Source organism: Urocitellus parryii, chromosome 10 (assembly GCF_045843805.1).
Source record: "Urocitellus parryii isolate mUroPar1 chromosome 10, mUroPar1.hap1, whole genome shotgun sequence".
NCBI lineage: Eukaryota > Metazoa > Chordata > Mammalia > Rodentia > Sciuridae > Urocitellus > Urocitellus parryii.
Window position 1 is genome coordinate 141,267,886 of NC_135540.1, and position 15,900 is coordinate 141,283,785.

The following is a 15,900-nucleotide window of genomic DNA, read 5'->3' on the forward strand; positions in this document are numbered from 1 at the left end:
CCACCGTGGACTGAACCTATGAAACCATGAGTTTGAAGCCTGGCAGAAGCCCACTCAGCTGTTTGCACTCCTCCTCGAGGCTCGCAGGGAGGTGGTTTTGCTGATGAGAGCGCTTCCCAGGTGTGCCTTGCTTCTCTTTATCATGTGGACGTGGAGATCAGAGCCGGGGCTTGTCACCTGTCTTTGTCCTCCCACAGGGCTTTGAGTGGCCAGCTGTCAAGGGTCCACACTCTGGGAGGACTGGCACAAGGTCATTTAACTTGCAAAATATCTCCCACTGCTGCCTAGTGGCATGATTTTTTTGGAGGCATAAGTGGATTTTATGATAGTCTTAATTTAATCAAAGTATCGAGTGGTACATTCCATATTGTGCTTATTAGTGGCTTTGGCAATGGTGTTTACCTAGAAAGCCTATCATTACATGGATTCCCACCTTACAGAGGAGGTGCAGGGCAAGCGGGCTCCCAGGAGATAGCTGTCATTTTCTGCACAGCGTTCATGGGTGGCTCTCAGCTTCTGGGCCATAGGTCTGCCCAGGACTCGGGACTCCTCAAGTGCAAGCACTGCTTTGCGATCAGCCTTCTCCAGAGGAATTGAGCCTCCGGCATGCAGGTGTTGTTAACTGAAGCCCATTGGCTAAGCTTCATGTTCTGCTTGGTGCTGGGGCAGAGAGGAGAGCGCATGGGCTTGGGGTGATATGGACTGCACTGCCCTCAGGACCAGGCAGGGCATCTCAGGTTTGGTGTCTGCACCTCTGCCTTTGCTTAGTGCTGAGTCTATGCCAGTAGTGGCTCTTGAGTAAGTTTCAGAGTCTGCTGAGGCTTAGTGGAGACTTCTTACCTAGCACACTTGTTCCTGGTCTCTGAGTTTCTTAGGAACACAGGGATCCCCAGGTGCCATGAGGTGAAGGATGAAGCCAGGGTACAGCTGGATACTGGGGTGTCAGGGCCTGAGGATCCCAATCTCTGTGTGACTTCATGATGACTGAGGCTGCTAGGTGACTTTTACCCTTTTATTTTACGCTAAAACCTGCTTTTCCACCACCTTCCTTTCTTGGTAGTTTCCTCCTCTGCCACGTAGGGTGAGACTGCGCCTCCTCGAAGGGCTTTAGGGAGGAGGTGTGGGGCGGCACCCAGCAGAGCAGCAAGCAGTCACTTGCCCTATGTAGCCTGGGCAGCTTGAGGCAGACCAGGGTCCCTCTATTGCAAGGACACTGACTGCCTTCTGTACTGCTGGCTCCTGAGGCTTTGCCCCACAGCTGCTTACAGTGGCCCTGCACTCTCTCTGTGCCTCCCTAGTGCCCCATTTCCGTTCTGCTCAGGTAGGCAGCTGGAAGAGATGTGGCTGGAGAGGAGAGTCTACCTTTATCCACACATGTGGGGAGGTGGGTGCACATGGCTTGGTTTTGCTGTCTTTTTAATAAGCCCATAGCCACTCTGTTGGCATAGCAACACAAAAATCCATTGTTGTGCATTACTTGGACCTAAACGTGCTGTATTTGATACACAGCGCAGTAATATGCAGTGCTGCAGGTTGGGGTAGGGAACAAACATTTCTTGGGAGACAGAAACCCATGGATTCTCTCTTCCCACTATGGGGAGAGCAAGAAGGGGGCCTGGCAGACTGCCAGGGATTCCTGCTCATCCCTGTTCCCACACAGTCCTTAGCTGAGGGGAGGCTGAGGCCAGGTGGTGGGGAAGGGATTCTTGGGCCAGTGTGTGGACAGCAGCTCTTCAGTTCATTGGGTCAGCTTCCCTGGCTGGGTTTCTGTGGGAGCTGGACTGAACCTGCTATCTGCTTCCCAGGCAGTGGCCTGAGCCCTTTACTTGAGACTTCCAGGTGAGGGTGCTGTGTAGCTGCTTTCTGAGAGAGTGCTTCAGTGTCCCATGTGCACCTGGCTCCTGTGTTTAAATGTGGTTTAAAATACAGCTGAGCATCTAAAAATTACTGGTTCGAGGCACAGGCTTTGTAATCTGCCAGGGTCGGGTCTGATCCGTTCAGCTGTCTCTTTGCTGTGTGGGAAGCAGGTGGCTCCTTGGCACTGCAGCTCCCTCAGCATAACTCTTCACTTGTTGGACTGTCTGAAGACAAATGAATTAATAAAAAAGATTAGCACAGGGCTTTTTGCCTTGGGGTGGTCATTATTGAGGAAAGAACCTATGGCTGCTTTATCACTAAGCCACATCCCCCCAGCCCTTTTTGAGACTGGGCATCACGAAGTTGCTGAGGCTGGCCTTGAAATTGTGATCCTCCTGGCACAACCTCCTCAATCACTGGGTTTACAGGCATGCGCCACTGGGCCCTACCTTTCTCACTTTTTAAAATACAATGTTAACGAGTCTGTTCTGGACGGAGTTGAGAGCAGTTTGCAGATTGAGGAAACACAAGGTCTCAAGACCTTTCTTGAACTGTGCTTTCTAGACCCAGTGATGACAGTGTTTTCTGTTTTTGTGATGGTAAGAAGCTTAGGACAGAGCTACTTGACACTAAAGCGAGTTCCGTACAGCAGAAGCCCTGCAGTGCCTGGCAGAGGGAGCTTTGGGTCAGGGCCATTTACTCCTGGAGGTAGGTACTGCCAGTGAGACAGCCGAGGCTGCGGGCAGGGGGCGTAATTTGTACTGTGATTAGCCTTTTTTTTTTAGAGAGGGTCTTGCTGAGTTTCTGAGGCTGATCTCCAACTGATGATCCTCCAGCCTCAGTTTCCTGAGTCTCTGAGATTATAGGCGTGTACCCCCCATCCTGACCAATTATCATATTGTTTAAAGGAACATATGCCTTTATTTTACTTTTTCATCTGACAGTTTTCATCGTACAAGTTTAAGATCTGTGTTTTGTAATCCATAGTCAAGCTGATTGGGAAATGCTACTTTGCTCTTTGCTGGCCCCTGCTGAGAGGAAGCTGCCCTCCACCACAGGCACACCCTCAGGCCCACCTGATGCTACTGTATGAGCAGGCGTCCTGTGTGTTACCCGTCCTGCCCAGCCCCACCACAGGGGGCGTACAGTGGGTGCTGGCTAGCTGCCTGTTGCAGCAGGAGCATTTGGCATTGGTGGTGCAGTTGTATGGTGTTTCAGTGCGTGTTTCTGGGAAAGGGGAGCTCAGCCTGCATGGTGGACTCTGGCTGATCCCCAGCCCTGTTCTATAGGTAGGGACTAACTCAGGGCATTCTTCATGGTTCAGGCTAGAATTGAGAGTTCTTTCTTTGTATCATTCCAGACTTGACGCTCTCTCACTTTCCCTAGGATCTTCACCTTGTACAGTAAGTCTCTGCCCCTGGACTTGGCCTGCCGCATCTGGGACGTGTTCTGTCGGGATGGGGAGGAGTTCCTCTTCCGAACGGCCCTGGGCATCCTGAAGCTGTTTGAGGACATCCTGACAAGGATGGACTTCATCCACAGTGCCCAGTTCCTGACCAGGCTGCCCGAGGACCTGCCAGCAGATGAGGTGTTTGCGGCCATTGCTACAGTCCAGATGCAAAGTCGGAACAAGAAGTGGGCACAGGTAAGCAGTCTCCTCCTCCTCCTTCTGGTTATATGGCTGGCACTACAGTATAACCTAGGGAGCATGCTGCCCACAGTGCTGAGAAACAGTTCTTGGGCTGCTGGCGAGGAGAGCTGGGCGGCCTCCTGGCTCTGCCTCAGGTTGCTCTATGGGTTCCTGCCTGTTAGAGATCGTGGCATGCCCCCTCCCCTGTATCAGTACTGGGAGCTCAGAGCTTCTAGGAGGCCATACAGTACTCTTCACGTGCCCCAAAGCATTTTGTAAATTAAGCCCTAGACGCTAGACAGAGCAAAAGGGACTGGCTAGCTGGGCCGCCTGGGAGCGGTGTGCCCTGTGCAGCTTGATTCACCTTGCAGATCACAGAAGGAGAAGTCACGGTTGCCTGAAGAGGCCCCGTCCCTTCCAGATATTCCTTCCATTGTGCTGCTCTGGCCTGTGGTTTCTTCTGCATTCCTCCAGGCTCCCATGTAGGGCTTACCCCAGTGGGATTGGTGGGTGTTGTCTCACTCCAAGTTTTAGCTTACTTAAAAGGAAAAAAGGAAGAAAAAAAAAAAAACCTGACTGACTATATTTCTTGAGGTTACCTGAGTACCAGGCCCAGCTGGTGGGTCTGGAGGCTTACCCTTCCCCATACGGGCCAGCTGTGCCTGTTATGGACCTGACTTTCTTATTAGTATATGACTTAAAATATTTACAAAACTAGGACAATGAACCCCACGTGCCAGTCATCAGCCTCGTATCTGTGAAGGGGGACTGTTTCAGTGCCCCTCCCCGTGCTCCCAAGTGTTCTGCATGCAATATGTCCACTGTCATGTTTTGTCTCCAAACCATGCTGGCTCTTGGAACATAAATGATCACAGCACTGCTATCACCCAGAAAGTCCCTGATGCCTTCCTGTCTTCATACACTAGGAATTGTGCTGAGGATCAAGGTTCTGACTGGGCCAGACAGCATAAATGGATCCACGGTCTCACTGATGAAGATCCAGATAGGGTCCTTGCCCTGACTGGCCCGTAGATCTTTGTCTTATACCATCTTTATGCAGCTCCACCTTCTTCTCTTCTGTCCCTTCCCACCCCTCATTTGTGAGGAAGGCAAGCCCTTTGACCTACAGCAAGTCCAGAGCCTGTACTTGGTCACTCTAGGACAGTTATGGTTGAGAGGTACAGAGGTTTCTTCTTGAGGTACAAAAGTGTTCTAAAATTAACTGGTGATATGTGCCCATTTCTGTGAATATCCCCCAAAGCATCAAATTGCACACTTTGAAGGGTGAATTGCATTTCAGTAAAGCCGTGTAAAGGTCTGCCTAGCTGGTGGGGAGGCCTAGGCCTGGCTGGGCTGCGCTAGGTGTCAGGGCAGGAGCGACTTCTCTCTGGCTAATGAATGATGGACGATGTAAGGGCTGTGACTAGAACATTTCCAAGAATTTTAAGCCATGACTGCAGAGCAGTAGGCCATGCCGGGCTGCCTGAACTCTGGGCATGCGACTGCACAGGCTGAATGCCCCTGAAGCTGACCTTGTGTGTGAGGAGGTCTTCTGGAACCTTCTGTGATTTGTTGCTTCCATAGTTTTCTAAAGCCTCAACAGAAAAGTCGGGGCCTTTGTGTTTTGGTGCCGGGGATTGAACCTGGGGGCACTTGACCACTGAGCTACATCTGCAGTCCTCTTTATTTTTTATTTTGTGACAGAGGCTTGCTAAGTTGCTTAGGGTCCCATTGAGTTGCTGAGGCTGGCTTTGAACTTGCAATTCTCCTGCCGTAGCCTCCTGAGTCACTTGGATTGTGGGGTGTGTGCCACTGCACCCAGCCAAGACCTTTCTTAATGGCCTTTGTTCACAGGCAGGGCTGTCCCTACCCTGATTTCACATCTTGTGCATTCGGGGCTTACAGGTCTTTCCTGCAGCTTCCTTCCCTGGTACTTCCTGTGAAAGAAGCTCTCCTGCCCTGCCAGTGGGCGCACAGGCACATGCACACGCGCCCACTGCTTGAATAATCCCCAGCATAGTTTCAACAGATAAAAGAGAGGAGGCAAAATGGCAGAATCTGGGTGGAACTCTTCCATGTGTGCTGTCACTGACATTATTGGGTAGTCACAGTGCCCTGGAATGAGTTTTAAAGTAAAGGTGCAGTGCATTGAGGGCAGTGGAGGGAGCAGCACCAGGGCCAGGCTCTGGGGCGGCCTCTAAAGGGAGGCTGTGAATGGGCTTTGGTTTCTTGGTGATGAAGGAAGAAGCTGACAGGAGCAGCATTGTTCTGTGGGGCTGAGGGAAGAGACTATCCCCACGACCCTGCTGTGACATTGGTGTTATGGCTGGTCAGCATGAGTGTAGGAAATGGCCCACGTAGGAAAGAGGACCCAGAGGGTGGGAAAGTGCGGAGTGGGCGGAGTTGGAGGGGCTGCCCTGGGGGTGGCTGCCATCACGCTGGCTGCGCTGCCTCGCTCTGCTAAGCTCTGCGCACTGCTACCTGCTTCTCTTCACTCCGCTCCCCTCCGCTCCCCTCCGCTCCACGCTGCTCCTGCTCAGCTCCTGCTCAGCTCCTGCTCAGCTCTGCTCAGCTCTGCTCGGCTCCTCTGCGCTGCGCTGCTCTGCTCTGCTCTGCTCTGCTCCACGCTGCTCCTGCTCAGCTCCTGCTCAGCTCTGCGCTGCTCCACTCTGCGCTGCTCTCATGGGTGTCTTGGGGACAGTGCCTCTCAAGGATTAACCACAGCAGTCTTCTCTGTGCTCTAGGTGCTGGCTGCGCTGCAAAAAGACAGCCGGGAAATGGAGAAAGGAAGCCCGTCCCTCAGACACTGAGGCTGCAGATGTGACCCCCACTGGCACTGAGGCAGGTCTCAGGTGGCACCTGTGTGCTCTCAGACCCACCCCGGCAGTGGCAGCAGAGGAGCAGGCACGCTCTGTTCATGTTGATTCCTGACGCTGGAGTTGGCCTTAAACAAACAGCAAAATCCAGGCTTAGCCTTAAGCAGCTCAGGGGCTGGTGCCCTGGGGGCTGCAGCCAGCCACTGCGCTTTCTGCACAGGTTAAAGACAGGGCAGTGGTTGATCCCTCCTCCTCCTTTGTTTCAGCAAAAGTCAATTAAATTGTAATGCTATTATGCCAGCCACTGGAAAGTACATTACAATTTTTTTAGCCAAATGCATGAGAAATATTATTTTGGGAGATCTCAGAGATGATACTGGCTCATATTTTAGATGAGAGGAATCGCTGATTTAGTTATTGAGATGATCTTTCCAGAACTGGAGGCCATGAGTTTGAAACCTGCCTACCAAGACAACATAACAGGAGATGGACACATGGGGAGTGTTGCTCTTGGGCTCCCTGGGAGTCCACATGACCTTCATATTAACACTTGACCATGTTGCCTTGACAAAATCACAGCAGGAAGGCCGACAGTGCACGTTAGGTTTCCGTGGGAACCTGCCTCCCAGAGTCCTTGGAGCTGTGGTGAGGAGCCGGAGCAGGGGACTGTGTGCAGAAGGGGCCTGTGGCGGCAGAACACCCCCGGGAGCTGATGTGAACAGCCTCCTTTAAAGAACAGGGTGCCCCTTGCACCTGCTTGTTTCCAGGGAGGCTGAGGATGGCTGTGTGGTGCTGGAAACCGAAGCATGTGAGGGGTTTGCTCCTGTGCTCTGCAGAATCCCCATTTCACTTTTGTCATGAATAGCTGGACTGTCCTAAGTGCCAGGGACCCCCTGACACACCTGGCTTTCCAAGGTGTTTCACAAACCACCATGAGGACAGAGGAGCGAGCAACACGTACTTAACCAGTCTTGTCAGAATTCTCATTGTCTGGACCATGATCCCTTTCCCATTTTAGCTGATTTTCCCAAGTTTATTGTCAATTTTTTTATTCTCGCTTTTCCTTGACTATTTTGAGAACTTTGTATAAGAAATTTGATTTCCCAAATTCACAGAAATGAGCAGTTTTTGCATGGACTAGTCCAACGAGAGATGGAAACAAGTTCCCACCTGGTAACCCATTATTAGCATATTGGCCTTTGGGGGTGCAGACAGGCCAGGCTCAAGGACACAGCCAGAGTCTGGAAGTGCTGGTGTGGTCTGCACTCACCTTTCTTAGCCATTTCTCCCACCCCAGGGAACAGCTCCTCTTTGAGGGAGGCCCTGGTGCTGTACCACATGCAGCAAGGGGGCTTGGGCTGGGGGTGCAACCAGCATGGGGGTGGCCTGTCCTGATGAACTTTCTGCATCTGCTCTGCCTGCTGGCCATATATCAGGTGCCGCAGCAGGTTAGCAGGCCAGGGTCATGTGCACACCCTCTGTCCTACTCCATGTGTCCCTCTTCTTGGAACCTCCCCTCCCCTTGCATTCTCCTGTGAATTCTCGAGGGAGGTTCTAGAGCATGATGGGTCCCACAACACCTCAGCCTTGGAAGGCCGCCTTGCCTGACCTCGTGGACGAGGTGCCATCTTCACCTGTGGTCCTGGTGGCCTCCAGACCCAGCCATTCCTGACATGGAGGTATTGAATGTAGTTAGGCCAGTGGCCTGTGCACTGTCTTCCTTGCAGATGTGCGCAGTTGCGTGCGTGATGAGGGTGTTCTGTTCTTTGAAGATGTATATATTTTCTTACTGTACATAACAATGCTCCTTAGATCGTAGAGAGGTGAGGAGCAGGCTCCTGCCCCACCCTCGCCATTGCTTGTCAAATGGCCCGACATCAATCTGCAGTGTGCATGAAGGTTCAGACCAGGCTCCCTGCCAGTCTGGGACGTTTGCCACATCTTCAGTCCAGACGAGGTTTTGGGGGCCTTTTAAGGGATCATATGAGTTCCATGTGTCCCCTAAGAGGTTGTAGAGTTCTAAGTCCTGTCAAGGGTCCTGTGGTCCCTCTGGGCAGAGTGCTGTTAGCAAGCACAGCATCCTGCTTCTCTGAGGCTGCTGCTTAGGTGACCTGGCAACTCTGCTGTGCTGCTCTCTTGGAAGTTTGCACTGTCCACCTCAAGGGCCAGGGACTTTCTGTACCCCAGGGCTTGGGGTCAGCAGCAGCTTGCCCTTTAGACCCAAGAGCCACCTCCAGAGTCATTGAGATCTCATTTGGGAACAATGTTCACTTCAGAGGTACTTTGTAACTGCTTGGCTTCTGAGTTTTAAAGAGCTGCTGATAGGAACTCCTGATAACATTGCTGCAGATCATGTTTTAATGGCTCGAACAGTTAACCTCTGACTTTATTTAGTAAAGTGTATCAAACTAGGACTTTTTGAATTGTAAATATGTAGTTTTATTAAATAAAAGTCATGTAAAATTGTTACTTGTATTCTCTGTAGTTTGGTTTAAAATTGAGGTTCTTCCTTGAAGCATGGCAGAAATTTGAGCATCTGCTGCTTTGAAATCCACATCTAAGCTTGTTCATCAAAAAGAGGATGCAGCCCAGGGTCCCTCTCTGCTGTGCTGGAGGGGCCCCCCTGTGCTGCTGCCTCTCTTCAAGCTATCCTGTTGTGACCTTCACCGCCCCTGCGCATGTCACCACTCACCCCAGAGTGCAGCAGGCACTCACTGTGTGCCAGCCCCTGGGCTAAGGGCTCCTTGCAATTCCTCAGAAGCCTGTGAGTCAGGTGCTGTGACCCAGTAGTGTGGTGGCAGGGCCTTCTCTGTGGGGCAGGGTCAGTAAAGCTGTTGGTGGAGAGGGCTGGAGGGCCGGGAGGTACTTAGACCCCAGCGGAATGAGTGCACCCACAGGCACGAGGCTGGGAGGAGGAGGCACACTCAGAAGGGTGCTCAGACACAGAGCCACCTTCCATTGAGCCCAGTGGCTTCTCTCTGCGCCCCTGTCCCTGCAGGCTTTGAGGTAGGCTGGCTAGCTGCAGGGTAGTGGACAGCAGCCACTTTTGCTGAGAGCTGTCTGGCTGCTGTGGCCACACCGGGCACTAGGCCAAGCACTGTGGAAATTAAATTTAATTTCATTTAATTTCCACAGCAGCTTTGTGGAAGATCATTGTCCCCTTCCACACATGTGACACAGAGAAATGGTTTTCTCAGGCTGCTATAGCTGGGTGGTGGCAGAGCAGGTCTCAGACACCCTCTGGAGAGATCTCGTTTGCTCTGGGACCTTCTGGAGCCTGGCTCCTTAAGTCCTGGTGGGGACACTTGCATCATCTGTGCATGGCCTGCAGGGCAGCTGGAGGCTGATGGAGGGAGCTGTGGATTATGAATGCTAAAACACGATGGGCAGACACTTGTTCCTGGGCACTGTACACCTGGGGAGTGGGGCTGACAGTTCAGACACCATTCCAAAAGTGTGGAGCCTGCCACCAAGGCACAGAAGGGCCAACACACAGGCATGGCACCCACACAGTGTGGGGGCAGGTACACCCCCGCTGTACTTTGGGAGGAGCTGCTGGTCTCCTGGTGGGAAGGGAGGGGGCTGGCCAGCAGAGAGAGACCTCAGAGACAAGACCAGTCCCCTCAGACGGGACCATGTTAAGATGTGGAGGGACTTCAGTTTTCAGGGAAATCCTGAGACCCGCATTGTATGGTGCCAAATATGTGCTCAGACATTTGCTGATGATATTCAGGCTCTTGCCTGGAACTTGGCTGAGAAGTATCCAGATATCTCTGAGAGGCTCAGGGCGCCATCTAGTGCCTGTCCTGCTCCAAGGCTTCTCTGAGCACTGCTCCCTGCAGCCAGCCTGCTCTGGGATGGCGGATTCCCTTCCTGGGCAGGTTCACACCAAGGCCAGGTCTCCCTGGATCAGCTGAAGCCCCTTTCCCAGGGTGCACACACCTTGTGGGACATTCTGTGCAGAGTGAGGAGAACTGTCCTCTGCTCTGACATTACAACAAAATGAGCTACCCGTGGACTTGGAAGCCTGGCTCTGGACCCCAGAGCCTCAGTTCATCTTAAGTGGTGTTCCTTCATCTTTTTCCCCTGCTGTGTGGCTCCTGGTAGAAAGGCTCCAGCTAAAAATAAAGCTGAACTTGAGGTGCAGTTTGGGTAGATGTTAAGAACGGACCTGGGGTTGAATCTTCTACCCACCCATTGCCATTAGGAGCTCTGTGACCTAGTCCTCATTTTCTTTTTCCACAACTGAAGGTTTGGAAGAGGACCCAGCTCCTACCCACTGGCTTGTGAAGATGAAACAAAAACAAGAGGCTGAACTAACCCTACCATAAAAACCCCAGAAACATCCGGTGGATTGCTAGACTCATTCCCTTAACAGTATTTAGTGTCTTACGCTCTTGAACTTATGAATTTTTAAAAAACTGAAATTATCTCCCAATTTAAATCCATGTTAATTGTGTAGAATTGGGGAATACAGGAAAGAAAATTAAAATTCCTCTAATTTTATCATCGGATAAGGGATACTGTTTTCCTATTCTGCTTTTTTTCTAGAAATGCATTTCCCCATTTTACAGATGAGTTCATTGTCCCAGGCTGGCCTGATGCCAGAGTCTTCGCCCCAGGCTAGATCTTTCTAGATAGGCCTGTGCTCACCCATGGCAGCCTTAGGGGAGTGTGATCTTTTTTTTTTTTTTTAAAGTGTGAAAGGCATAGAATAAAGAGAAAGGTTATTTATTATTTATTTTTTTTTAAGAGAGAGAATTTTTTTAATATTTATTTTTTAGTTTTCGGCAGACACAACATCTTTGTTGATAGGTGGTGCTGAGGATCGAACCCGGGCCGCACGCATGCCAGGCGAGCGCGCTACCGCTTGAGCCACATCCCAGCCCATGATCTTACTTGTTAAAACCAATATGTAAGTACAAACTAGAGGACCTTTGAGAAGTAGTAGAGAAAGTGCTGCACAGTTCCCAAGAGCCCTGTGGTCCCTTCCATTCTTGCATTTGTGGGACTCATCACAGCGGTGCTAGCTGGAAGCTTAAAAGTGAAAAGCACCAAGTCAAGGTACCAGAGCTGCCGTTGTCTTATGGGCAGGCTCCCACACCAGGGCCAAGACAGAACTAGGGCTACAGACAATCTCGTACGGTTACATAATGTAAAAATCTCAAGTGCAGGAAGTCACCATAAATGACTTCCACTTAGCAAAGGTAAATGTTTCCTTCTCAGGGGCCCTGGCCTCTGCTTAGGTGGGCACCTGATTTACAAAACTGTCCTATAAAATTGAAGGGGACACTTGGGGATTTATACCTATTAAAAAGGTTTAGTTTCATGTAGCATCTTGCTCACAATGTATTTTTCAGGCCCTGCACTCTGATAAGAAGGCCTTTGCTCATGGTGCTGTGGATCAAACCCCAGGCTTCACACCTGCTTGGCAAATAATCTGCCGCTGAGCCCCAGCCCCAGCCCAAGCCTTTGCTTTTAACACTCATAAAGATAACCTCCTTGTGACAGTCCTGTCCTGTGGATCATCTGCATTGGGACTGTCCACAGTCTACCTGCAGTGTTTCTTGCTTTGACTACAAAACTGCCCCTGCCATATTCCCTCCTTGGTTTCACTTTTGAGAGGATGGTCTTTCTTCCTGTAATTTATTTCTGAATCCAACACAGGGCTTAGCAGTTTCTGAGACATAACATTCAAATAAGGCCTATTTTCAGAATGTGAAGGAGATGGGTTAATACATTAGCATAATGCCAAACAACCTGCTGGCCTCCAGGGACCTAGATCTCAGTGGCGGGTAGAAGCCTAAGGAGGCACTCTCTGAGCAGGGACTGCATGCTGGATGGGCCACAGACAGCGCTGTGGACTTCTTCCTTCAGAAGTTACCCTAGGAAACAGTCTGTGGAGTGTTGCTCTTTCCTGGTGAAGCCTGGCCCTGTAATCGGATTGGAACCACAGGAGGTGGGGCCACAGGAGGGGGTGTATCTGTCCAGCACAGGGACTGTAACCTGAGGACATTGGTGACTTACTTTGCAGTCCTTACTTGGTCATTTGCAGCTTAAAGCTTTCTGCAGCTGGGCTGGGATCCACTTGTCACGGGGTTCCAAGCTGCAGGATTCGGCTGGGCAATGCTGTTGGTCCAAAGTCAGCTGAGAATACCAGCTCTCTCTACAGTACACCAGAGAGACAAAGGACAGCATTATCATGAAAGCCACTGCTTGGTCAAGACATGCAGCACTGTTGACCCTTCACCAGGAGGCTTCCCCAGCAGCAGAAGAACCCAGTAGGCCTGCACTGCTTCTAGCTGGAGCCACAAAGAAGAGAGTTCTGTTGGCAGGGACTTACTGCTCCACTTGGCCTTGATGGACAAGGGGAGAAGGAAGACCCATCACAGTAAGGGGAGGACGGCAGTGGAAATCTAAGCTTTTTACTGTCTGCCTCAGTACATGTGGGTGACATCAGAGAAAATAGTGTACTCAAGCCATGGAAGTTAGGAGTTTTAATTTTCCTCTACCTCACAGGGAATATGCTTTAGAAAACGAAATCATGTCATCAAAAGACAAAGCAGTGGCAACATTCTCAGCCACTGAGCCACCTGCCCTGAGTGGGGTTTCTACCAGTCTTCAGAGGCACCCAGCACCAAAGACGGATGGTCTTCCTATGACCTATGAAGTTTAGGAATGAGCGAGCACCCTGTTGCCATCAGAGCACTCGGCTGGGTGTGGAAGGCTGTCATATGTGATGGCAGCAGCCACCGTTCACAGTCTTGCACCTGGTAAAACCAATGGTCACTGTTTTGTTTCCCCTGGGAAAAAACATGCCACTTTTATTTTTTTAAACAGATCAATGCAGTTTTTTCAGAGGATCCAAGAAAATGTTTTGATTCTAATGGAAAACCATCATCAAGACAGAAACATAAATGGTGAGAAGACTGAGCTTCCTTCCACTGAAAAAGTAAAGACAACCAAGCATTTGGCTTCCTTTCCTGTTGGTCCTCCTTCCTGTTTCCTGGAGAGAGAGGGATGGATGGATATTTACACGCCAGAAGCTAGTACTGGCTACTGACAAAGCAAGATCAAGGGGACTTTGTAAGTTTCTAATTGAGACAGTAATTCAGGACTACACAGCTTAATAAATCCAAAGAGAATTTAATAATTTGCTTAAGCATAGACTTTTTGGTACTCTGCCCACTTGTTGAACTTCACCTACTTACACATAGAAGAGGAACAGTGCTCTTTAGTACTAAGTTACTGAAATTATGGAATTGCTCAACTCTAGTTTTTCCTGAGAAGTCATGTTACATTAAATCACTCCATTTTTGTTTCTCTGGGTCTATTGCTTCAATCCATGTAAAATTGCTAACCCAATTTTGTGGTCAGCACTAGTTTTGAAGCTGAAAAATGAGAAAAACATCATGGTTCCTAAACCAGAGATCATAGGCCTCTTAAGGATAGCAACAAGGGAAAGTAAAAGTGGATGAGACAATGTTCTGCTGCTCTATTCGTCCACCATATCAGGGGGGGAGGAAGGCTTTGGCTTCCCTGATCTTCTGCCTCATACCTTTGCAGGATAAAGTAAGCCCAGCGTGATGGCGCTTAAGGGATTCTAGGCGCTGGTTGAGTAGTTCAGTCTTGTCCATCTTTTCTTCCAAGTCCCGAAGCAATGATTCCTTGCCCAGAAGGCCGCACTTCTGGTTCAGCTTGATGTTGTCACCCCTCAGGCTGTCTCGGGCTTGCTTGGTCTTGGTCAGGATGTCCCTTCCTAGAGCCACCTGAGCCTCAATTTCCAAAAGCTGTGCCTTTCTGCATGCATTCTCCATATCCATGAAGTGCAGCTTTTCCTTCACATGGGTTATTATCTGCACATTGTTGGTCACCTTGTTGCGAAGTTTTAAAAGTTCCTCATTTCGTTCCTCCACTTTCTCGTTGAAGGTCTGGTTCTCAATCTTAAGCTGTTCAAAATCAATGAGGAGCAGACCTTCAGTCAAGTCCTCCTGGGCCTTCATTCTGGTTTCAAAATGCGACAGGCTTTGCTTCAGCTGCACGTTCTCCAGCCGAACGGCATTCATCTCCTTCTCCTTTTTATCCTCCAAGGCCTGGATCTGCTCCACCTCCCGCAGTGCAGCCTGGCGCCCACCCCGCATGCGGCAGCTGCCCATGGCCTGCATCACCACCTGCTTCTTGAGTGCCTGGAATCGGTGCCACTCCTTCTCTACCCTGGCCACCTTCTCCTGGCACTGCTGCTTCAGCTGGGCCAGCTCCTGGTGATACCATTCCAGGTCATCGGCCTCTTGCTTCTTCATGTCCTCCAGCATGGCCAGGTAGTGCAAATATGCCTGTTCTTTCTCGGGGGCCTCAGGCTCTGGGCCCTTATCTAGCGCCTCCACTGCTTCCACGCCCTTCTTCTTGCGCAGCACCTCACAGATCTTGTGCTGCAGGTACACATTGTAGCGCTGATAGCGGTTCCGCTCTACCACCAGGGTGTTGTACTGCTCCAAGAGCTCATTGCGAAGCTGCTGCTCCTCCAGTTTCTGCACCTCCTCCGACCACTCTTGGTCGTGGTAGTCCACCGAGCCCAGTAGGGAAGATTTCTGCCTTTCCTTGCTTTTCTCCTTTCTTTCAGCACTCTCTACCTTACTCTCCTTCTCCTCCTTCTCCTCCTCCTCCTCCTCCTCCTCCTCTTCTTCCTTCTCTTCCTCTTCTTCCTCTTGCTTAGGTTCCTCTCTTTCAGTCGCTGGGGCTGGAGCAGCATCCTCGCGGGTAGTGGATAACTGCACAGAGTCGCTAGACGGGGCTTTCTTCTTAGTCGTCGTCTTCTTCTTTGCTGCCGCTCTCTCCTCCTCTTTGTCGTCGTCGTCGTCGTCGTCCTCCTCCTCGTCCTCCTCGTCCTCCTCCTCTTTCTCCCCCTTCTCTTCCTCCTCCTTCTCTTCTTTTTCCTCCTTCTCTGTAGCCTCCTCCGGTTCTTCAGGCCTGGTTTCGGATTGCGGCTGGGCCGCCGCCTCTTCGGGCTCAGGTTTGGGTTCGGGTTCCGGCTCAGGCTCAGGTTCAGGCTCTGGCTGCTTCCCCGGCTCTCCTAGCCCGTCCTCGTCCGCGGCCTCGGTGGCCGCCGGCCCTTCTGGCGCCTCGGTCGGCGCGTCCTCGGCGGCGCCTCCCTCCTCGATCTCTACCAACCCAGCCGCCTCCGCTGCCTCCTCTGCCTCCGGCTCAGGCTCCGAGGTTTCGGCGGGGCTCTGGAGGTCAGAGGTAGCCTTGGTCCCAGAGACGAGGCTTTCCCCATCTCCGCTTTGGTCCAGAGAGTCCCCAGCGCGCTCGGAATGCCCTTCCATCTCCGACCACTGCTCCAGGCCGCGGACCCGGGCTGAAGCTGTTAGGTTTCCCGGGGCAACCGGGCGCACGCGCTGAGCCCCGCGATTGGTCAAACACTATTTGGCATCCTGCCCCTCCACCCCACCTCCGGCCAGAGTCGGCCAATACGAGGCCGCGAGAGGGGCTGATTGGACTTGGGCGCCGGGCGGTGCCTCGGAGGGAGTGGCGCGCCCTGGCCGCTTCCGGTCCGCGCACCTCCCACTGCCGGACCGAGGGCGGGGCGTCGTGGGGGTG

The 15,900-nt window shown here is 51.5% G+C and overlaps 2 protein-coding genes across 7 annotated transcripts in view; one reads left to right on the plus strand and one right to left on the minus strand.

Moving 5' to 3' along the window:
- Tbc1d14 (TBC1 domain family member 14) overlaps nucleotides 1-13,399 on the plus strand; it is a 103,645-nt gene extending 90,246 nt beyond the window's left edge. For 2 of the 4 annotated variants that reach the window (XM_077803230.1, XM_077803231.1), the window contains 2 exons: nucleotides 3,244-3,502; nucleotides 13,144-13,398. In XM_077803230.1, the coding sequence (XP_077659356.1) occupies nucleotides 3,244-3,502; nucleotides 13,144-13,227 (343 nt within the window). In that variant the 3' untranslated portion in view covers nucleotides 13,228-13,398. Of the gene's footprint in view, nucleotides 1-3,243; nucleotides 3,503-6,231; nucleotides 6,502-13,143 lie in introns of those variants that run through there. The other 2 variants (XM_077803232.1, XM_026395339.2) reach the window with 2 other exon arrangements.
- On the minus strand, nucleotides 2,035-15,640 carry Cfap184 (cilia and flagella associated protein 184). Of its 3 annotated transcripts, none has more exons than XR_013344394.1 (3): nucleotides 13,862-15,640; nucleotides 12,331-12,469; nucleotides 2,035-2,081 (listed from the first exon to the last, which is right to left on the minus strand). XR_013344394.1 is itself a non-coding variant. In XM_026395341.2 (2 exons), exons 1-2 carry the CDS (start codon nucleotides 15,624-15,626, stop codon nucleotides 12,447-12,449), a joined length of 1,788 nt encoding a protein of 595 aa, XP_026251126.2. In that variant the 5' UTR covers nucleotides 15,627-15,640; the 3' UTR covers nucleotides 11,197-12,446. The 3 variants fall into 3 exon arrangements, 1 of the variants encoding a protein (XP_026251126.2); XR_013344395.1 differs by lacking the exon at nucleotides 2,035-2,081 and adding an exon at nucleotides 11,330-11,340; XM_026395341.2 differs by lacking the exon at nucleotides 2,035-2,081 and having other exon boundaries at nucleotides 11,197-12,469.
- Nucleotides 15,641-15,900: the final 260 nt, after the last annotated feature.

Coding starts and splice junctions, on each gene's coding strand:
- Cfap184 (XM_026395341.2), bottom strand. CDS start 15,626: ATGGAAGGGCATTCCGAGCGCGCTGGGGACTCTCTGGACCAAAGCGGA. Junction 12,470..13,861: donor GCTTACTTTATCCTGCAAAG/GTATGAGGCAGA, acceptor GGTGTACTGTAG/AGAGAGCTGGTATTCTCAGC.